Genomic DNA, 23,334 nt, shown 5'->3' with positions numbered 1-23,334 from the left:
TTCCAGAGGCAATAAAGTCATTGTTTCAAATTCATGCATTCTTTATTAATTCGTCACACAAATGGGGGGATAACTGCCAAGGTAGCCCAGGAGGGGTGGGGAAGGAGGGAAGCACAGGGGTGGGGTAGTTGGAAGGGCAGCCCCTAGAATGGCATGCAGCTCATCATAGAAGCGGCACATGTCTGGGGCTCTGACCCGGACTGGCCATTTGCCTCTCTGGTAGGCTTGCCTGAGCTCCTTAAGTTTCACGCGGCACTGCTGCCGGTCCCTGTTATAACCTCTGTCCTTCATGCCCTTGGAGATTTTTTCAAATATTCCGGCATTTCGTCTTTTGGAACGGAGTTCGGATAGCACGGATTGGTCTCCCCATACAGCAATCAGATGCAGTACCTCCCGTTCAGTTCACGCTGGAGCTCTTTTGCTATTCTGGGACTCCATGGTCACCTGTGCAGATGAGCTCTGCATGGTCACCTGTGCTGATCAGCTCGCCACACTGGCCAAACAGGAAATGAAATTCAAAAGGGCTTTTCCTGTATACCTGACTAGTGCATCTGAGTTGAGAGTGCTGACCAGAGCGGTCACAATGGAGCACTCTGGGATAGCTCCCAGAGGCCAATACCGCCAAATTGCGTCCACACTACCCCAAATTCGACCCAGCAGGGTCAATTTCAGCGCTAATCCCCTCGTCGGGGAAGAGTACAGAAATCAATTTTAAGAGCCCTTTAAGTCGACAAAAATGGCTTCATCGTGTGGACAGGTGCAGGGTTAAATCGATCTAATGCTGCTAAATTCGACCTAAATTCGTAGTGTAGACCAGGGCTCAGTTTCCTTGTTTAAAGGAATAGAGATAATACTTTCTCTTCAAGTGCTTTGAGATCCTTGGATGGAACACAGAATAGAACAGCAAGGTACTGTCAATATGTATTTCATTTTACAGCAGTATCTCAGGCACACAAACTCAGGGTTCATATTTCTCTGCCACTTTTAACAGAAGAGCAACAACAGTTCTGAGAAGATGGTGTTCTGTCTCCACCTCCTCCTGCTCTCTCTCCATCTCCCACCTTGTTTCTTTTACTTTGACTGCTTTCCCAGAAAATATCACAGCATCACATATGCACTGTTATGGCTCAAGTCCTAGTTTAGAAATAATGAAGTCACAGTCTAAATGTCTGAAAATCCTATAGGTATCAATCCTCCAAAGGTGCTGAGTGCGCTAACCTCCACTGAAGTCACTGTATAGAGGTCAGGCCCATATTATGCATGAGCAGTGCATAATTTTCCACTTAAAAAAACCCCTGTGTATTGAGATGTGCACCCAATAACAATACTTTTAACCACTGATAACTGACTAGGGTGCCATGTTTGGAGGGCTTTCCACCCACGTGTTTTTACACATACAGCCAAATGGAAAGAGATACTGACCATTAACGATGCATTACTGACTTAACCTAAATTGTTATAAGACTCTCAAACCAATTTAAAGCATCCTCATAAGGGAGTTGAACCAATTTAACCAAGCAATTTCTAAAACCATGTAAATTAAATCAGTACAATTTCTGTGTATACACAATCTATCATAAAGCAGGGGGAAGATAGAATAGATGGCACATTTGTGCGCATACAGAGTTTCATTCTTCTCTTCTATGAGATGTTGTGGTGGAATGTGGGTGAAACTTCAGATCCTTTCCTGAAGTTCTGACTAAGTAAGCAAAAACACAAATCTTGTTCAGTGGAGTCTCTCTTGTCCTTCTCATCACAACCTGAAATGCTGAGAATGTGTGGAAACCCAGTAGGAAAACTGTTGTACTTCCTGGTCTAATGTTCACACTCTCTAATGGTTAGTATGATGCAAAGGGAACCTGACAAAGGAATTTGGATTGAAAACTATCCCTATCAGCAGCTTCTGTGTTGGCAAAAATTAAAGACTATGGATCAGCTACCAGTAGTTTCTTTGAAGTAAGGAGAATCAAGATACAAAGAAAAATTGCCTAGAAAGGATCAGAATCAACAGGGCTCAATGGTCAAGATGCATGCAGCATGGAAGCTGTTGATACACAGAGAGAATAGCATTAGTGTCTGTTATTCCTCAGCAAGCTTCACAGACCTCCTCATGGTGAGGCAATTAAGCATGTTAAGCCAGTGCTATTGAATGCTCCTAATTGCTGCAACATGGTGCTTGGAAACCAAGGGTAAAGAGGGGGCCCTCCTTAAAACTCACTCCTCGAGAATTTAATGTAAATCTTTATCCTGAAAACCTCATGAGGGCTTTCAATACAGTAATGCAGTGTAACATGACAACATTCTTAAATGGTCACTGTCAAGATAGACAGCGGATAGTAAAGCAAATTCCTTACCCCTGTTATTAATAGCTTAGATGATTAAAGGTCATTTAGCACCAATCAATTAGCACATGTTCCTGTTCCTCACTTAACAAAATGGAAGTTTTATCTATTGACCTCAGGGGCCTGATCCTCACACTACTGATTTTTATTCTTCTTCTTTTTCTTCAAAGGTTATTCTTAAATCTAGATTTCAAAAAAAGGGGGAATCTGACTTTAGTGGGAGTTTAGATGTAAAAGGAATGCAGGACCAATCCCAAGAGGTTGGGTCTAGCTTTTGTACTGTTATCTCCCCCACACGCCTATAGTTTAGTGAAATGCATAAGGATGTGTGCGCATATGTATATATACTATTTAAGAATGATGGTAAGTGCCAGATAGACAGACTTGGAAACGTGAGTTCTCTACAGTATTTATCCATACATGAGATACAGCACAGACATCAACAGTGCAAACTTCCCTCACAGCCTTGAAAACTTGATTAGGAAGGACCATTCTATGACTCCATTCAGTCACTGGCATTTTCCTGAAGCTACTAACAGGGGCAAAATGTGATACGACTTCTGTGCCCTAATAAGTGGGCTGAGACAATTTCATATTAGGCTGCTGAATAGCCATTAAATTGTAGCAACTTAGTCTGACTTCAAATCAGTGACAGAAGTCTTCACCTCTTTACCAATTACACTGGCCTACAATTTTTGAGAAGTCGTCTGCTTCAGAGATAAAATGTGCTATTTATTATGTATTTTGATGTGCTGAATTCAAACATGACAATTAAAACAACTGATTATCTTAGAAACAGTAGCCATTTAAGTTTTTACATTTTATGTCTATGTATATTGTGTAGATAGAGTTTAAATCATAAATTGTAAAGCTAGATCTTTTCATGTGTTTATGGTTGCTTTACATGATATATTTCACCTGTCCTGTTTATGTAACACTTTAAAAATCAGCAAAAGGGTTATATAAATAAAATTTATTATGAAACAAAAGGCAAAAAACTATTATGTACATAGTTTAGTCCTATTCAGTGTCTACTCGGCGCTTCTTGGCTTGTCTCTTATATTTATTAAATGGAGCATCTCTTGTCACTGTCCAGCAATAGTCTGCAAGCATTGATGGGCTCCATTTGCCCTGACAGCGTTTCTCCATTGTTGCAATGTCCTGGTGAAATCACTCGCCGTGCTCGTCGTTCACTGCTCCGCAGTTCGGTGGAAAAAAATCTAGATGAGAGTGCAAAAAATGTATCTTTAGTGACATGTTGCAACCAAGGCTTTTGTATGCCTTGAGGAGGTTTTCCACCAACAACCTGTAGTTGTCTGCCTTGTTGTTTCCAAGAAAATTTATTGCCACTAACTGGAAGGCTTTCCATGCCGTCTTTTCCTTGCCACGCAGTGCATGGTCAAATGCATCATCTCAAAGAAGTTCACGAATCTGAGGACCAACAAAGACACCTTCCTTTATCTTAGCTTCACTTAACCTTGGAAATTTTCCACGGAGGTACTTGAAAGCTGCTTGTGTTTTGTCAATGGCCTTGACAAAGTTCTTCATCAGACCCAGCTTGATGTGTAAGGGTGGTAACAAAATCTTCCTTGATTCAACAAGTGGTGGATGCTGAACACTTCTCCTCCCAGGCTCCAATGACTGTCGGAGTGGCCAATCTTTCTTGATGTAGTGGGAATCTCTTGCACAACTATCCCATTCGCAGAGAAAACAGCAGTACTTTGTGTATCCAGTCTGCAGACCAAGCAAGAGAGCAACAACCTTCAAATCGCCACAAAGCTGCCACTGATGTTGGTCATAGTTTATTCATCTCAAAAGTTGTTTCATGTTGTCATAGGTTTCCTTCATATGGACTGCATGACCAACTGGAATTGATGGCAAAACATTGCCATTATGCAGTAAAACAGCTTTAAAACTCGTCTTCGATGAATCAATGAACAGTCTCCACTCATCTGGATCATGAACGATGTTGAGGGCTGCCATCACACCATCGATGTTATTGCAGGCTACAAGATCACCTTCCAGGAAGAAGAATGGGAGAAGATCCTTTTGACGGTCACGGAACATGGAAACCCTAAAATCACCTGTCAGGAGATTCCACTGCTGTAGTCTGGAGCCCAACAGCTCTGCCTTACTCTTGGGTAGTTCCAAATCCCTGACAAGGTCATTCAGTTCACCTTGTGTTACGAGATGTGGTTCAGAGGAGGAGGATGGGAGAAAATGTGGGTCCTGTGACATTGATGGTTCAGGACCAGAAGTTTCATCCTCTTCCTCGTCTGACTCAAGTGAGAATGATTCTGGTGCATCAGGAACCAGCAGTCCTTCTCCGTGGGGTACTGGGCGTATAGCTGATGGAATGTTTGGATAATGCACAGTCCACTTTTTCTTCTTTGACACACCGTTCCCAGCTGGAGGCACCATGCAGAAGTAACAATTGCTGGTATGATCTGTTGGCTCTCTGCAAATCATTGGCACTGCAAAAGGCATAGATTTCCTTTTCCTGTTCAACCACTGGCGAAGATTTGTTGCACAAGTGTTGCAGCATATGTGTGGGGCCCACCTCTTGTCCTGATCTCCAATTTTGCAGCCAAAATAAAGGTGATAGGCTTTCTTAACCATAGTGGTTATACTGCGCTTTTGTGATGCAAAAGTCACTTCACTACAAACATAGCAGAAGTTATCTGCACTGTTCACACAAGCACGAGGCATCTCTGCTCACTTTGGCTAAACAGAAATGTGTCCCTTTGCAAAATTAAACACTGACAAATAAGAGAGCACAACACTGTATGATTTCTAGAGCTGATTTAGGGCAATTTGTTCAGCAGAGTGATGTAAGCTTCGTTATGATTGCATCATCCATGACTTCTAGGAATAACATGATGCAATTCATATCATGTATGACGCAATACCAGCTTCAGATTACATCATTCATTGTTTTGGCTAAAAAGCAAGTACTGTCCAAACCCAGTCATAGATTTATTCATAGATCCAGTCAAAGATGTATTTTAGTCATTTCTGGTTTAAATTGAGATCCCTTCCCTTTATAACTCACTTATCCTCCGCCATTCCCAAATCAAGGGTCGTATATACTGACCCAATAGCATATCTTGAAAACTAGAGCCAATCAACAATTTGAAGCATCATTTTCGTTCTCAGTGACCCAGAATTAGTAAAGTTTGACTACATTTATTTCAGAAGCATTTTGGCTGTAGAGCAGTGAATTATTTGAGCCACCCAGTCCCCCAGACTTTGTCTTTATCAATTCTTTATCTAGAGTTTTAGATTAATACTTACATTGACTAGTAAAGAGAAGTCAGTCACCAGCTGGCTGAGTTGAATCAAGTCCTACAAATAAAAAATGATTTCTTATGTATTTGCTTAAAGAAAATGAACTTAAATGGTAATATAAGGGAGCTCCAATGTACCTCTTCTAAAGTTTCCCATGATTCAGCAGCATTTTCATCGTGAGGAATTTCAGGGAGTGGGGAGTACATCTGGATAAAACTCTGAGAACTGTCCACAGCTCCAGTGTTATACAAAGGCTCTGAGTGAAAACATGATATTTATAAATGCATGTATTCAATTAGAAAACAGGCTGCAAAAAATTTGTCTTCCCAGATCTTAATATTACTTGAGGATAACATGACAACTGACCCAATTCAAGCCAGACAATAGCCCTAAAAAGTTTATACAAGCAAAGTTCTATTCTGAACACCACAGATCTTATTTAAAAAATTGTTCTCCCCCCGCCCCCCAAAATATTAAATTTCTTAGAACAGACACACTCTCCAGATTTGTTCTGAAAACAATTATCAAATTATACTGCTTAATTCAGGTTTAATTAATTTTGTATGGATTGTGTATTTTAAAACTTAGCAAAAGAATCTAAAGCCTGGGATAAGCACTTTTTATTTATATATGATAGATATAAACAAATAATTCATGAAATCAGAGCGATGGTTCACATAGTTATGGTTAAGTGCACCATTTCTAGTCCATCTTTCCCACTCTGAGCCAGCAGGAACTAGGAAAGGATGGCTGCTGCAGAAGAAGAGCAATAAAACCCTGCTAATGCTAATAAGAGAGTAGTAGAGTGTTGCTCAATTCTAAACCCTAAGACCAGGTAGATAACAGCACCATGGTCATAACAATGGCTTTTAAAAGGTTGAAAGTATGGAAGAGGGATCCTCAAATACAGATATTGCCTTTCCTCTCCATATACACACACACATACAAAGGAACACAGATGTGGGGCAGAGGGAGACATGGGATGGTATTGCAAGGAACAGCTAGAAAGGTCACTTTATAAAGTAAAGTAATTGACCAGAACCTTGTGCATTTCTTTTATGTCAACGGTACTTTGTAAGCGATACAACGACTGAACAAGATATGCTTCCAAAACCTTCATAACAAATTCAGGTTTTATTCAAAGCAATGATAATAGTGAACTCTAGTTCTTTTATTCCCCTAATGTTAAGGTTTTTACCCTTCTCTCAATAATTCCATATTAAGTCTTTTATATAGTGTAACTGTGGAAATAAAACTAAATTGATACTTAGATTTAGGAGGAGGCATAGCCTAGTGATCTGAGCACAAGGTAGGAAGCTAAGAAGCAGGCTGGGATCCAACACTGGATACCTTTGTGGCCATGGGAAAGTCACTTAGGGCCCAATTTTTCAAAGATTGTGATCACCAAATTCTCATTGGCTTTAGCTGGAGTTGTGAATGACCAGCTCTTCTGAAAAAAATCAAGCCATTTAACCTTTTGGTCACAGTTTCCCTAACCATACAACTTGTGTGGCACGTCTGAAATAGCGCACTGTACAGTAGAAGAATTTCTGTGGTGTAATAAAAATCTCCAACAAATACACGTCAAACAATAAATACGGGCTCCCAAGATCTGTAAGATGACTAGCTCTGCCATATTATCTGCTTCAGACACCTCTGCAATAATATCAAGACATATTGGAAGGGGTGAAGTGTCAATTTTAAACCCTAAATTTTCTTGCTTTTGAAGGATTAAAGAGAAATATCAGCGATTAAATGAAGATGGAGGCAGTTTATTTACATTCTGATTAACATGCATATTGCTCTGGAAGCCTTAAAGCACTCTCTCTTCCTTCCCCACATTAAAGAACAGTTAGATACAGCAGCCTTATTGATTACATGCCTTTCCCATAGCTCCTCAGGCATGGACTGCCATTTACTATATTTTGCAGAGCACCTAGTACAATGAAGTTCTGACTTGGCTGAGACCACTAGGTACTACAATAATATAATATAAAAACTGGGGGGGGGGGGGTTGTTTGTAAAAAATTAGAAATCAGATCTTTTATTTTAATTAGATTTTTGCTGACTGTCTTTTATTTACATGATTTTAAACAATAAACCTATTTGAAATTTAATTTTAAATTAGGAGAACCTACATGTACTAATTTAAATTTAAAAAAAAAGTATGTTCTATCAATGAGCCTTCCTCAGATTTGAATGAGTTAAAGGGTGTTGCTTTTTTAATTATCTACAGAATCAGGACGAAACCACCAACTTTTGAGGTCAACTCAAGGTTTATAAATATGTCATGAGGGCATGTGCTGCATTAAGAATCTATATTATTTTCACTCTTTACAATGGAGCACGTTATTTACTTTTTTCCAAACGTGTAAGTACTTCCAGTTTCTGTTGTGCAGAAAAGCTTTTGCCTCAATCATTTTTGGTTTCAATTTTGGTAGCAGGTGCACAAAGAAAATTATCTTCCTTTGGACTAGTTCATTCAAAACTGAGAAATGAATAGGGAGTTGAAAAAGCAGGAAGGCTTGTTTTCCTCTTCCGTTCTATGAATAAAAACCAGGTGGGAGATGAAGGACATGGGGCCAGATTTTCAAAGGTATTTAGGTACCAAAAGATGCAGCTAGGTCTAGTCAGATTTTCAAAAATACCTAGGTAGGTGAGGCACCTGACTCCTATTGCTTTCAAGGCCCACTGATTTCAATGGTAGTTAGGGGCCTAATGAGATTTTTGAAAGTCTGTGAATAGATTAGGTGCCTATCTGTTATTTAGACACCCAAATACATTTGAAAATCTGGCCTATGGTGACCAGAAACAATCTGTCAATTCATCAACTACAGTTCAAACTTCCTTTGATAAATCAGATAGTTTTACATGCAAAACGTGTTTTAATAAACTTTTTTTCTTATGTATCCAACACTTTTAAGGTGGTTTTATTTAACTCATAAAAACAATTTTAAAATGTACATTTTAATTGAATTCCAATTTCCATCCAAATGCAGCTTGACGTGAATCCCCAATAAAAATGTATTGCCCAGTATATAAGAAACATGTCTCTCAATATTTTCTAACATTAAAAAAATTTCAAAATTAAGAAGCTGACTAGGTGTATGGAAAACTATAGAATTGCTTTAATGTGTGCAGATATGGTGTGTCCTGCTGGTGTGCAAAAAATTAACCAATTTTGCGTAAAGGCTATGTTTGGTTACAAATCAGAATGTTTAAAAATGGTTATCAACCAATGAGAATAAACCCTTCATTAGGCAAATAACTAAAACGTACACATCCAAAACAATCAATTATTTAAATTAAAGTTTGCTGCTTGGTGATTTAAATTATTCCATCCTGAAGGCAACCGTCACTGAAATAAGAGTTGTCAAGGCTGAATCCCCACTCTGTCACTCCGAGTGCAGGAAGTGGAGGCCCGCAAGGATGTTAAAAATTAATACTTGCCACTCCAGGCTTGTATTAAACTCCCAAGGTTACAGCTTTTTCTCTGACCTTGGCTTGGTAAACCCTGCCACCACCCAAATGCAAAAGATCCTCTTTGAACCCAGGAAAGAGCACTTGGGAATTCCTCCCTGTGGGGTGCCCTCAAGCCTGGGGAAGAGCTGCGAAAGAAAAAGGAAATTAGCCGTGGCTACCAGCTAATCCAACAACAGGCACAAACCTCTTAGAACACCAAAAATCTAATCCCTGTTTTTTAAAAAAGGTAAATTTTATTAAAAACAAAAAGGGAAAAATATATCTGGAACTTAGGCTTTTTGATAGACCTTAAAAGAAACAATTACAAAAATTGAACACCCAAAATAGCTGTTCTTGGGGATTGAGCTTAAAGGTTACAAGCAAACAAAAGCATCAGGGGTTAGCACAGAGGAGATCCACAAGGCAAAATAAGAAATAAACCTGATAGTGTCTAACTAAACATTTCCTAATTTTACTTACATATCTGAGGCTCCAGATAAGTAGATTCGAGGTATGAACTGATAATCTATAAATCAGACCTGGCTTAAAGCTGTTTACAGCATTACTGCTCCAAGTCCCTGCAGCCCAGAGAACAACAGACAAAGGGAAAGTTTCTTTCCCAATTTTAAAAAGTTCTACCTTCCCATTGGCTCTTTTGGCCAGGTGCCCACTACTTTTCTTTTACAGTCGGCTTGTTAACCCTTTACAGGTAAAGCAAGCAGAAAACAGACCAAGGAGGATTTTACAGCTAACTGGCTGGCTGGAGGTGTCCATCAAAGGGAGCTACTCCCCCTGCTCCCCTTCATGTATCACAAGAGTCTTTCAAAAACAGCTTTTACGAACTGCAAATATACATATCCCATCATATACACGGTATTGGGGGGGAAGGGCGGTTCAAAATAGTGCAAATCTTGGACCTAACAACCTTGACAGTTTAAATGTTTGCCTAGTAGAAAACAGTGCAGTTAAGGTTACATTCCCTGTGATTCAGACCTTAATATTATTTAAATATACTTTGATTGCTTATACTAGACTTGATCTCAGGCAGAGCTCTGTGAAGCTTAAAAACTTGTTTCTTCCACCAACAGAAGTTGGTGCCATAAGAGATATTACCTCACCCACCTTATCTCTGTCTCTTGCCCATGCCTGGCAGAATTAATTTTTTTTTTTTTTATAATTTCAACAGATAATATCAATGGTTATTGTTAAGCCTTCCTTTCTATTTTTATCAATCTAAATTTTCAGTTACAGGAAATTATGGAGGTGGGGTACAATTATTTAATGACAGTAGTTGTTGAGATTCAAAAAGTTAAAGCTTTATAACTGTTACATAAGAATGGCCATACTGGGTCACACCAAAGGTCCATCCAGCCCAGTATCCTGTCTTCTGACAGTGGCCAATGCCAGGTGTTTCAGAGGGAATGAACAGAACAGGTAATCTTCAAGCGATCCATCCCGTCACCCATTCCCAGCTTCTGGCAAAAAGAGGTTGGGGACACCATCCCTGTCCATCCTGGCTAATAGCCATTGATGGACCTATCCTCCATGAACTTATCTAGTTCTTTTTTGAATCCTGTTATAGTCTTGGCCTTAACAACATTAAGATGCTCTGGCAAAGAGTTCCACAGGTTGACAGTGCATTGTGTGAAGAAATACTTTCTTTTGTTTGTTTTAAATCTACTGCCTATTAATTGCATTGGGTGACACCTAGTTCTTGTCTTATGAGAAGGAGACAATAACACTTCCTTTTCACTTTCTCCACATCAGTCAAGATTTTATAGACCTCTATCATATATCCCCCCTTAGTCATCTCTGTTAAAACACAATTTGTCAACGTCACGTTAAAATATACAATGAGAAATAGTTTAAGGATATTTACAAACAGCATTTTTCATACTTTACCTATCTGTAAATTCTGATTATCCATGGAAATATTTTTTCCATCGGTTTGAATGTACAATGAAATTGATGCTTACCAATATTTCTCCAAAAAAATCTAATCCTTCCAATAATCACCACCCCTTGCAGAGTGTCAGATGTACAACATGTACATACAAACACATTTGGTAAAAAAATATTCCTTTCACGGAACAGCAGTATTAAATATCTATTTGGGGGAAATGAGGAAAGTACCCCAGCTTTAAATAAAAGCACATATAACACATTAATGCCTCAGCAATACTCAAAAATAAAAAAAAAACACAATTGCCCAAGCATCTCTGACTTAGTTCACATTGGTGCAACAGACCAAAGTTGTTTGCTTTCTGCCACGGATATACAGTAACTCCTCACTTAACGTTGTAGTTATGTTCCTGAAAAATGCAACTTTAAGTGAAACGATGTTAAGCGAATCCAATTTCCCCATAAAAATTAATGTAAATGGGAGGGTTAGGTTCCAGGGGGAAAAAAAATTGCCAGACAAAAGGCATTATATACATTTTAAACAAGCAGTTTAATACTACATTCATCTTTGCTGAGTATGAAGCTTGGTTGATGTGGTGGAGTCAGAAAGTGGAAGAGGGTGGATTGGCCGACTGCTCCTCTTGCTGAACTTTCTGAACATTTGCTGCAGGGCTGTGCTCCTCCCTGCTGTGTGCATGCGGGGCAGAGAGATGCAGCTGACATTAAAGTGAATGGCAAAGCTCCTGTGCATGTCACAGACTTTCATGGGAGCAGGGCCAGGTTCTGTGCATCTCTACACTGCTTCTCCTTGCTACAGCGAAGCAGGTGCTGAAACGCTATTCCTGTCATTTGCTTTGGGGGCGGGCTGCCACCCCCTGTGTTCTTACCTCCCTCCAGCGAAGGGGGGCAGCAGATAAAACATTATTTATTCTGTAGCAAGACAGCAAGGCAGGGCCTCTGCTGTGCACCACCCGCAGCCGCTTTGCAGGCAGCTGGTGGCCTCGCAAACACTTGGTGTAGAGCCCTATTCCTGAGCAGGGCCGTCGGGCCAGAAAGCAACAGTGAATCGCTGGGGGGGGGGGGGGGGGTGAGTAGTGTGCATGTGCTGTGTGTTTACAAACATACTGTACAGTACTATAGTTGGGAGATGCCCCTGCCTTACCCTACACAGCCCACTGGCACTGGAGATAGAGCAGGCAAGGAGGCTGAAGGTGCTGTAGGCTAGGAGAAGCATGTTGCGCAGCAGCGGCAGCTTCCCCTACTCTTCAAGCACCGGGGGGGGGGGGGGGGCTCAACCCTCAGCCCGCCCACTCACCCCTTCCCCCAAGACTCCACCCTTGACCCGCCTCTTCTCCCCCCCACCTCCTCCCCATTTATTTCGCACGCGTCCTGGCTCCTCCCCCCTCCCTCCTGCCTCCAAAACGCCGCAAGCCAGCTGATTGCCGCTAGCAGGAGGCAGGGGACGGGGGGGTAGGTGCGCCGAGGCCTCGCTCCTCCCCCCTCCCTCCTGCCCGGGGCAATCAGCTGTCTTGCAGCGTTTAGGAGGCAGGAGCGAGGACTTGGCGCAGGCTCCCCTCCCCCGCCCCCCCCCCCCGGCCTCCTGCCCGGGACAATCAGCTGGCTTGCTGTGTTCAGGAGGCAGGGGGAGCCTGCGTGCCGAGTCCTCGCTCCTCCCCCCTCCCCCCTCCCTCCTGCCTCCAAAACGCCACAAGCCAGCTGATTGCTGTGGGTAGGAGGCAGGGGGAGGAGGGGGAAGGCGCTGATCCGCGGGGTCTGCCGACGGGCAGGAGGCACTGGGGGGGGAGAGGCGTAGGGAGGCTGCCAGTTGTGGAGAAAGCAGGCAGCCAAACAACGTAAGAGTGGAACATTGCACAACTTTAAATGAATATGTTCCCTAATTGATCAGCAACTTAACAACAAAACAATGTTAACCGGGACGACTTTAAGTGAGGAGTTACTGTACTGACTGAGATCTACAACAGCATACACCACTGATACACATCAGCCACCAGCGTCAGGCATAGTCCAACAAAAAAAAATATCAAATGACCAAATTCATCCCTGATGTAGCTCTCTTTGGAATTGCAACAGAAATTAAATTTAGCCCTATAAAGACTGATCTTTTGCTAATCTGTTTACCATGTTCAATGTTTCAGGCTAATCTCCCTGGTTTTATGTCACTGAATCAAAGCTGCTGGTTAGGTCTGAAGTGTTGTATTTTTGTTTCACACCAAAGATGTTTTGTAAAAAAACACTGTTCTTTTTAGCTAAGAGAACAAATATATTACTGGGTTTCTTTTTCCCCCATCCTTCCCTTTCAGTTTTCTTACTAGTACTTTATAAGTGTCTTTTCTGCTTAGCAGTAACATTTCTTTTACTTTTAAGGAGCAGCCTCTGCAACCACTCAACAAGCCAACAACCAGGCTCTCAAATGCAGTGATTTCTGGTCTGGATGAAGCATCTGACCTTGGTTCTGTGATATGTCTGGAAGTGCTATCAGAGTCAGAATAGACATTTTGAGGTGGTCTATTAACCAGAAAGAACAGTTTCAACCAATATAGAGCTATCAGGATCAGTATGGCTGTACCCTGTCGGATTCTCCCTATCATCCAGAAATGCATATATGATACCTTGATCCCACAATGTTAGAAAGGCATTTTGCAAGGATCCTGGGTTCATGCTTCCTCTGGAGTAAAAGACAGGACACGTGTCTTTGTTGGCAAACAAGTCTATAAATGGGATTTCTCCATCAGTGTTTTGTGAAGGAATATTTCCATATGTTTCTTTTAAACCTGCTGCCTATTGATTTCATGGGTGATCCCTGGTTCATCTGTTATATGAAGGGGTAAATAATTCCTTATTCACTTTTGCCACACCATTCATGATTTTACATACCTCTACCATATCTCCTCTCAGTCATCTCTCCTCCAAGATGAGCAGTCCCACTCTCTTTAATCTCGCCTCATACAGAAGCTGTTCCATACCCCCTCATTAATTGGCAATGCTATTCTGACAGAAGCAGAAGAGTGCAATATGTCACATAGATTACGAGTTTTTTCTTCTATTACTGAGGTCTCTATTTTGAGGATCTCTGCTATGCAAGAGAATAGCTGCTAAAAGGCTATAAAATCATCAGGAGCTGGTACAAGAGCCTAGACTGCATCATCAGGGGAAGACAATGACAGGTCGCTGGGAGAAGATGAATGGTGTTGTTCAGGAGGCTCAAGACCTACTTGTTCCTCATCTTCAAGCTATTTTTCCTCCTCCCTCTCTGCAGTCAAGAGTCTGGCAATTGATACAAAAGGCGAATGTTCTGCATTTTTGTGACTGGTAAGATGGTGATCAGCTCCTGGATGCTTTAGTGAGATGAAGTTCCCCAGTATATCCAATAGGGCTAAGGAGGAGCACTGTAAAGATAAGGCTGGTTTTGGTATGGTTGACTAGGCCATTGCTAGGCCAGAGGTGGATGAGTTGGGGCTCTGAAGTGTGTGTCCCTAGATTGTAATGATACCTTCACTTGATCTGCATGAATGAAAAAGAGAAGGTTCTTTATTGGAAGGTGGAAAGATGTGTCCCAGTAATGGAGAAAACAAGTTGACTTCCTCCAAAAGTTGGTGCTGATATCTGCAGTGATTTCAGTAGTATGAGGATAGAGATGCATAATGGTACCAACCATAGCATTACTGTTACAGAAGGCAGTGCTAGAGACATAACTATTCCCTCAACATTAGATCAGCCAGTATGTTAACATCTGTACTATCAATGCTAAAGTCTGCACCAGCACTGACAGGTATAGGCACGAAGGGTGTCTAATACTTCTTCAGTAGTGATCTGGAAGCTTGTGCCAGTGTCACCTGCCCCAATACATGAGTGGCTTTAGAGCTCTGTTCCCAGGAGGAGAGTGAGTTTTTAAACTTCTACTTGCAGGACGAGGGAGATTGGTGCTAGAAGTCATTTCTACCTTGTGTTGCCGTGGTAAGGAGGTGGTACCGATCCTCAGCGCCAAAGTGGAAGCTGGTACTGAGGTGGTTTTCCATGGTCCCAGATCCTTGACTGACAGTGGCACAGATTTTTTGCTAGTACTGACCTTAGCTGTTTTGCATCAGGTAACAGGAACACTGGCTGTCTGGGACTTGAAGTGGATGCCCATGCTTCAGGGTCTAACGCTCCCTTCACTGATTTCTCAAGAAGGTACAACTTCAACTATCAGGGTCAAAAAGGAGCAGCATACTGAGCAGCAGGCTGGTACATGGCTATCACTAAGACAAAAAAGGCAGCAGCTATGGCCATCTATAAGTGCAATGAGTCTGTCATAAGATAGTCTGGGTTTGAAGCATGAGAGTTCCGAATATACCATTTTAGATTATGGTGGGGTACAAAGCGCTGAGGAGAAAGTACATTTAATTTTTTTTTTTTTTGCAAAAAATTAATAAAAAGGAGGAGGGGGGGAAGAATTTATTGGGAATTAACCAAAGCTAACTGACTAGAAGAAGTCACAAGAAGAAAATTCCACTAAGGAGTAGGGGGTGAACTCTGCTTTCCACCTGATGGTAAGAAGGAACCAAAGGACGGTTGCGGCCATTCCACACTTTATGCTCTAAGGGTGGAGGCAGGGGGTCAAGAGGACTTTGGTAAAGAACCTTGGGGTGGTGGAGGGGCCAAAGGGTAAGGACGGAATACTGATAGTGGTCTCTGCCCATCACAAGATTAGAAAACATCCTTGTGAGGGGTGTATGACAACATGGACACAAAAGTGTCCTGGAGGTCAAGGGAGACAAACCAATCTTCCAGGGAGGGAATTGTCACTGCTAGGGTTACCATTCTGAACCACTGAGAGTTGACAAAAGTGTTCAATGTCTTGAGATCCAGAACTGGTCTCCATCCCTTCCTCCCCTGTTTTTCTTCAGGACCAGGAATGGGAACCCTTTTCCAACAAAGTGCAGGGGAACAGGTTCAATTGCCCGACTGTTAGGAGGATTGTACATTCTGCCTCATTAGAAGGGTTGATAAAGTGGGATGGGGATGGGGGAAGAAGCAGAAAGGAGGTGAACTGGATGGAGTAACTAGTAAAAGTCACTGCCAGGATCCATCTGTCCAAGGTGATGAGCTCCCAGGAAGGTAGGAAATGGGAAAGATGATCCTCAAAACAGTGGGAATGGGATAATGTGCAGGGTAAGATATGGAGCAGGAGAGAGTTCATGACCCTTAAATGGGTCATAACAGCCGTTTCGAGGATGTCACCGGCTGGGAGGTCACTGAAAAGGATGATCTTCTTTTTCAGTGCGCTTCTTCCTGGGGTGCTCAGCTGTTCTCATGGGTTCATAGGTAAGGCTACGTTTTAATCAGGGGTATTTTTAGTAAAAGTCACAGACAGGTCACAAACAAACAAAAACTCATGACCTGTGACCCATCCCGTGCCCCAATCCCTTGTCCCCTCCCACAGCCAAACTCTGCTGCTGGGGGGGTATTGGGGCGGTGGCCTGAGTCTGCCCCAGCAGCAGCCGGTGGGACTGGTGCAGGGGCTGCCTGAGCTGCCCCTGAGCCAGGCGCACTGGCTACTGCAGAAGTCATGGAGGTGACGAAAAAAATCACAGAATCTGTGACTTCAATGACAAATTTGCAGCCTTACTCATAGGGACTGAGTGAAACTGTTGAGCCATCCGTGCTGGACTGTAGTTTCTCTTTGCCATAGGTGCATAGATGCCCAGAGATCGCAGTGTCACCTGGGAGTTTTTAAGAGAATTAAGGGACCCATCTGTGGGATCACTAAACAATTTGGGTCCCTTGAAGGGAAGGTCCTTGACAGTGTTCTGTACCTTGTGGGGCAGACCAGAAGACTGCAGCCAAAAATCTCAATGAATTGCTGTAGCCATGGAGCATGAGCTATGTTGGCTGCATCAAGTGAGGCCTGGAGAGATGCCCTGGTGATTGTCTGGCCTTCTGTTATGTGCGCTTGACATTGTTCCCTCTGTACCCAAAATGTTTGTGATAGGCTGGTGACTGTGTTGGTACCGGAGGACGAGTTACTGTTGCAGATGATAGTATCGGAGGTCTCCGGAAACCCAGACTGAAGGGATAACTTTCCTTTCTCTTCTCCCACTCTGGAGAAGGGTTTTTTTCCTTCTTTGAGGATCTAGACAATTTTGAGGGGCCCCAGGGTCTTTGCTTATTGTCACAGTAGAGACAGTCACCAGGGCTCACTGTGGATCTGAGGCACAGGGGGTGACTCGGATCCTACAGGTCTGAGATAATGCTCCATTAGCAGGAGTACAGTCAGTCTTCCCTCAATTTCTTAGATCTGCTTTTAAAACCTGGGCAGATCTTACATTTGGAGGGAATGTGAGACTCTCCCAGGCAGCAGAAGCAGCTTGAATGTACCATCGCTGCGGAGGACAGACCTCTGGCAGGGTGTGAAGCCTGGGATCCTGGGCATAACCTGTACTGGAGGCCAAAAAGAGAGAGAGAGAGAGAGAGAAGCCCAAATCAGGCAAAAAGCACAAACTGTGCTTTAAAAAACACTACTAAGAAAAGTTTCAGAGTAGCAGAAAGTACTCCTGTTCTTTTTACTAAGAAAAGATTAAGCAAAAGAGGCAGCAAGCTGCATAGCTAGCCAACAGACACCGTGATGCTCCATCTCAAACCACAGGCAGTGGAGAAGGAGCTGGAGTGACAGGGGGTCGGACCCCTCCCTATTAGGGATGTAAATAGTGTTTAAAAAAGTAACCATTTAAACTACTAAAATTGTATCAGTTAACTGTTTAACTGTTAATGAGTTCACAATGAACCAACCGCGCACATTATTGTTGTCAAGTACCTTTACTAACAACAAAAACAGACAGTCTTGTGTGTAAAACCCACCTTTTTGTTTAACTTTTTACATAATACCCGAGCCATCCAAAAACACAAAAAGTCTGATTAGAATTTCAACTCTACTGCTGATTTTTGTTGTTTACATGTTCTGGTGTCAGTCTTGTGCGCAGCAGATTAACAGTAAGGCCAGCGTTGGAAGACACACGTTCTGCAGGCACAGACGATCCTGGAATGCACAGGTAACTCTTTGCCAGTTTTCCAAGCCTGGGAAAACACTGTGCATTGACCTTCCACCACTCCAATAGACTGCATTCCAATGTAGGAAAGGGCTTCCCTGGTGAAGTGATTCCTGGTGATCCATCAGCACTTGCATAACCACATAAAAGTAGCCCTTTCCGTTGATGTACTCTACGGTAAGGTGAGCTGGAGCCAAAATAGGAATGTGTGTGCCATCTATTCCCCCACCATGGTTTGGCAACCCCATAGTTGCAAATCCATCCACAACATCCTCCATATTAGAGTAAGAGCCCTGCATAGCAGGATACAATTAATGCCCCCCACACACTTGCATGACAACAGCCCCCACTATGGATTTTCCAACTCTAAAATGATTTCCCACTGATTGATAGCAATCCAGCTTCGCAAGCTTCCACAGCGCCATCGCCACTTGCTTCTCAGCTGTCAAGGCAGCTTTCATTCTCTTGTCCATGCTCAAACGTGGCATACAGATCCAGGAATGTGGCCTCTCTCACCTGAAAGTACTGCAGCCACTTCTCATCCTCCCAAACCATCATAATGCAATCCCACCAGTCAGTTGCTCATTTCTTAGGCCCAGAAGCTGTCCTGTAGCTGATCTGTAAATGCCACCAACTTTGATTTGTTTTACATTATGTCCCTTAGCAATCTGTCCTCAAAGAAATGATCATGTTGTGGTACTTCCTGCAGCTCTACAAGTGCCGGAGGATTGTTTGTCCTGCATTTGCAGCATCAATGACAACAGTGTAGAGCTGCGTGGGCTCATTCTTCTGATAGAGATGACTGGTAGCAACAAGTGCTGTGTGAGTTTGTGGGATTTTAAAAAGACACAAAAATTATGCGTTAGTCATAACCATCTCATGGTATTATGAGACAGTGAAAGTTGCATGATGGGAACTTGACCTTTTGCTCTCAGCCCCCCGGCAGGAGTCGTGTGCGCCCCACAACACATTGTGAAAATTCCCCAAAAGGCATTGCACTGGAAGGTGGCACACTGAGATATACCCCTGGTGTACCACACTTAGCATCTATGCAAGCAGCTAAGTATGCACATGCATGTGTGATATACTAACTGCAGCGGCTTTACAATGACATAAACTTCGGTCGACCAAAGTTTGTAATCTATACATGGCCTTAGCCAGCATTACATATTTTACACTTGTTAAATAAAACCGTTTAGCAGTAATTCAAGAATAAAGAAGCTTCCTAAGCAGAACTGTGGACAGAGGAAAAACCCTGTAAGTAAAATGGCCTGCCCCCAATTGCCTTCTCCATGCTGACCTATTCTGCACCAGATTAGGATGTCCTACCACCAGGGGCGGCCTGCCTGTCACTGTGAGGGCAGCAGTCAGGGAGCCTTCGGCAGCGTGCCTGCGGGAGGTCCGCCGGTCCCGCGGCTTTGGCGGCAATTCGGCGGCAGGTATGCCGAAGCCGCGGGATCGGCGGACCTCCCACAGGCGCGCTGCCGAAAGCCGCCTGAGTGACGTGCTTGAGGCGGCAGAATACATAGAGCCACCCCGTCTACCACTGGGTTTAAGTGACAAAAAGAGCCTTTAATGACTTCTCCACATTAAAGAGTATTTCACACCTCGTAAGAAGGCTCTGTTACTTAGCAGTTCTGTGTTCTTGGGGAACCAGAGCACATTATCCAGCCAGTTTGACTCACGAAAGACCTTCCCCTCCCCGCTCCGCCAGCCTCTGCTTGAACCAAATCTGCATCAGAAGAAAGACTTACAAAAAGCAACGAAAAGGCAGTGGGAGACACACCTAAACCCCTGGGATAAGGATGACAGAATTAAGGAAACTCCCCTAGTCTCATTTGATTCGAAGATGGGGCAAGGAGGCATCTCTATTAGCATACAGAATGGAGAACAGAGATTCCAAGGCAAGAACCGCATGGAACTCTGGGACCAGAAAAGCAGGGAAGCACTGCATGATGGGGAGCATGTAGCACGGAGAAGTAGAGCTCGGTATAAGAACACAAGTGACACAAGCAGTACATTGATAGAAATACAGAACCTCCCCCTTCCTCCCCAGAAGAGTAACCCTAATAAATGAGCATACCCCAAAGTAACGGGCAAAGCTGGTAACACTGTTGTGTTATTCTAATTTTCTGATAAAACCAACTCTGGCCATTTAAATTTTTTCAATATTTCCTTTCCCACTTCAAAAACAAAAGAAAAAAAGGGAGAGGAGGAAGATGAAACACCTGCGGGCTGAAACTATGAATGAGAAATTTACATTCAAAAGTTCGTATTTTAGGAAATTGTAACCCAATTGTGATAGGGCTTAGAATGGAAGTGCTTCCTCAACATCAACTACAACATCTCATCAAAACTGCAGTAACAAAAAAACACCTCTGCATACTTTACAAAGTACCTTCACACTTCATTACACTCAAGATAAAAATCTAGTTCTCTGGAAAATTCAATATGCTGGTTAAAAAGAATTTTAGTAATTTTAAAAGTGGAGTCTCGCCTTTTGTTAACATTTGCTTAAAATGGAATTAAATTCAACTCCTATTGGACTTGAGATGGGGGATGGTGGAAAGGGAAAGGGCTGTATCATTTCTTTGACATGCCTCCTAAATGGGCTATTTGAATTTGTAAACTCTTCATTTCTCTGCCAGATTGGAAGCAACATGCGAAAAAGAACTGGGGTGTAAGGAAGTTTCTTTGATTGAGTAAGATCAGCAGCTAAGATCTGCAGCCTCGAAGCACAAAAGAACAGGCAATATGATATTACAGCTGCCCCATGAATTCAAAAAGCTGCTTTCATATTCATGCAAACTTTTTAAAAAATCCTATATAAATTATACTCAGTTGTCTGTGTGCCTGTATGTTTCACTTTACGTGAGGTGAACTACTTCTCCATTCCTGAGCTGACTTGTGAGTGTATGTCATTCCCATAATATTTTCCTATGGCTATGCCTGCCATCCCAAAATTTCTAATCGGTTTCTTGGTTTTTAACCAATGACCCAAAATGACCCATTTTTTAAAAAACATGAAGGTCATTCAGATCAAGATACTAATCCTTTTTTTAAAAAAAAAGACATTTTACAGTTTAACATACATTTTTGTCTTCTTTTCTTAGTTGTGAAAAGACTTTCCCTCTTACTAATGACATTGCACACAATTCTCCGTGCAATTCTCTATAGAAGGAACTTCTATGACAACAAGGAGACAGAACTAGATACTATGAAGATTAGCACTTTATAAATACAACAGCAGATTACATAGAATTTCCTGAAAGGAAAGATTTTCTGTGAGGCCACTAACTGAAAATATGTTTTTTAAATAAAAAAATGTGAAACTTGCGAAGTATTTTAACGAATATTAATCTTCAAACTTTTCTGTTTGAGGATGTGTTGGTTTAACTCTAATAGTCAGTCCTTCTCAACGGCGATTCAGGTGTTAACAGCAGCTAACTGCAGATTTGGCTTCTAGAGTAAGGGCAGGTGGGACAGAATGAGGGTGAAAAGAGACAAGAAGGTGCTCATGGGGGAAGGAAGGAAGAAAGGAAGAGTGAGAGGTGAAAGATACAGTTTTCATGAAAGCAGAGGGATCAGAGAAGAGCAGTAGCAACCAGGCCCATCCTTGGATGATCTATAAGGTAGTATAATGTGTTTTCAAAACCTCATATAATGGTCCTGTACTTTTACTGTTTTACTGCCAATTACAAAGATATATTTCTGTGTAAACAGACATTTTATACTCCACTTGCTCCTCCTGATTGAGGCTTTCAGTGATGATATAAGAATTTTCATCATTTCATAGATAATGAATTAAGTAAAAATGTACTAAGTGATTACCATTACAGAGCAATGGAAAAAGAAAATGTAACTACAATAACTCCAAGATTGCTTGTACTGCACAATTTAGTGCTCTCATTACTTAACTACATTTATTAGACTACCAATTTTTTCCTCTTTCTTGGATAGCTGATTAAAGCATTTATTAACATAAACTGTGCAGTAAAATAATCTGTATTCTACATATGGTGAGAAAACTGTGGTATCTGAAAGTTATATTAAAATTCACCTCTTGTCATAAGAATAATGTTTTACTAAACTGAAGTCTTGTCTATTTATTTCCACAATATCTGGTCAGAAAACCCTGGAAATATACTATCATAAAACAAATATAAAAATACCACAATACAGTACATAGAAAAAATAAGTTCTACTACCTCCTCCTACCGTCGCAGATCTGATTAGAGGAGACTTTAAAGAGGTGTCTTCCTGTTCATTAAACTGTCTTTTAAGTTCTTCTGCAGATTCTGAATGGAGTTGTAGAAATTCTTTTATGGCAAATGACGCTTCCTCTTTAACTGGATTTATCATTCTTTGGAGAATTTGTTTATCTTCCAGTCGGACCCGCAAACACAGTTTCTCCATCTCTCGGATATTGGCTCGCAGTTGCTGCAATAGTTTTAAAAGATTATTTGTAACTTTATGGCATGCTGCTACTCCTACACACCTCTTTCAAGGGGGTGATGCAAATTAACTACAGTTATTTTAATTTTTAAATAATAAAAAAAATTACATTTCAATATTTTGTATAAGTTGAGAAAAATAAAAATTCCAAAAAGGTCTTGTTCTTAGACAACCAAATGCTTTAATTTTATTCTAGTTAAAATGAAAATATTCTAAACAAAAATCTGTTGCACCAAGGAGATAATGGACATATTTTGCACAAGTAGTAAGAACTCACCTACAGTGAGAAAAATGTTCTTTCCCCACTATTTTATTTTTTCCAGCTTTATCTGTGCACAGGTCTATTCCCACAGTATATCCTATATCTGTGACAACTGGTACTTACAAGTTCTTTCCCTGGAACCAGTACAACCCACACAATCCACCAGATATCCGGCAGCTCAGTGCAGTGGCTAATTCTGTACCCTCTCACCCATTCTAATAAACTGGCTGTACACTGGGGAGTAACCACTGACATTTGGTACCTAAGTAGCTAACTACAGCCCTGATTACAGATGTCATATTTAAGGTCTTGTCTTCACTATGAATGTTCCCCAATTACAGCCATCAATATAGCTGCACAAATGTAACCCTTAACACAGACAGGCAAAGCATGGTTCCTCCTCTGTACATTTAATCACCTGTCCCATTGTGCCCAAAGGGGCTGCAGCGTTCCAGTTCTTGCTGCCATATCAGTAATAGCAGAGAAATGTACTGATTACCAAAGGGAAAAATGATCTCAGTTTCCCATGTTCATCAACCAGACTGATCTAAACGTCACAAAAGCTAACCAGACCTAC

At 41.9% G+C, this 23,334-nt stretch overlaps 1 protein-coding gene across 7 annotated transcripts in view; it reads right to left on the bottom strand.

Moving 5' to 3' along the window:
* Positions 1-23,334, bottom strand: part of STX17 (syntaxin 17) — a 101,071-nt gene that overhangs the window by 5,434 nt on the left and 72,303 nt on the right. For all 7 annotated transcript variants that reach the window (XM_065587224.1, XM_024099611.3, XM_065587222.1 and 4 more), the window contains exons 4-6: positions 22,249-22,480; positions 5,768-5,886; positions 5,637-5,687 (exon numbers count right to left, since the gene is read on the bottom strand). In XM_065587224.1, coding sequence (XP_065443296.1) covers positions 5,637-5,687; positions 5,768-5,886; positions 22,249-22,480 — 402 coding nt within the window. The remainder of the gene's footprint in view (positions 1-5,636; positions 5,688-5,767; positions 5,887-22,248; positions 22,481-23,334) is intronic.

Source organism: Chrysemys picta, chromosome 2, assembly GCF_011386835.1.
Source record: "Chrysemys picta bellii isolate R12L10 chromosome 2, ASM1138683v2, whole genome shotgun sequence".
NCBI lineage: Eukaryota > Metazoa > Chordata > Testudines > Emydidae > Chrysemys > Chrysemys picta.
The sequence above is the reverse complement of the archived record's forward strand: the minus strand, read 5'-3'. Positions and strand labels throughout refer to the sequence as shown.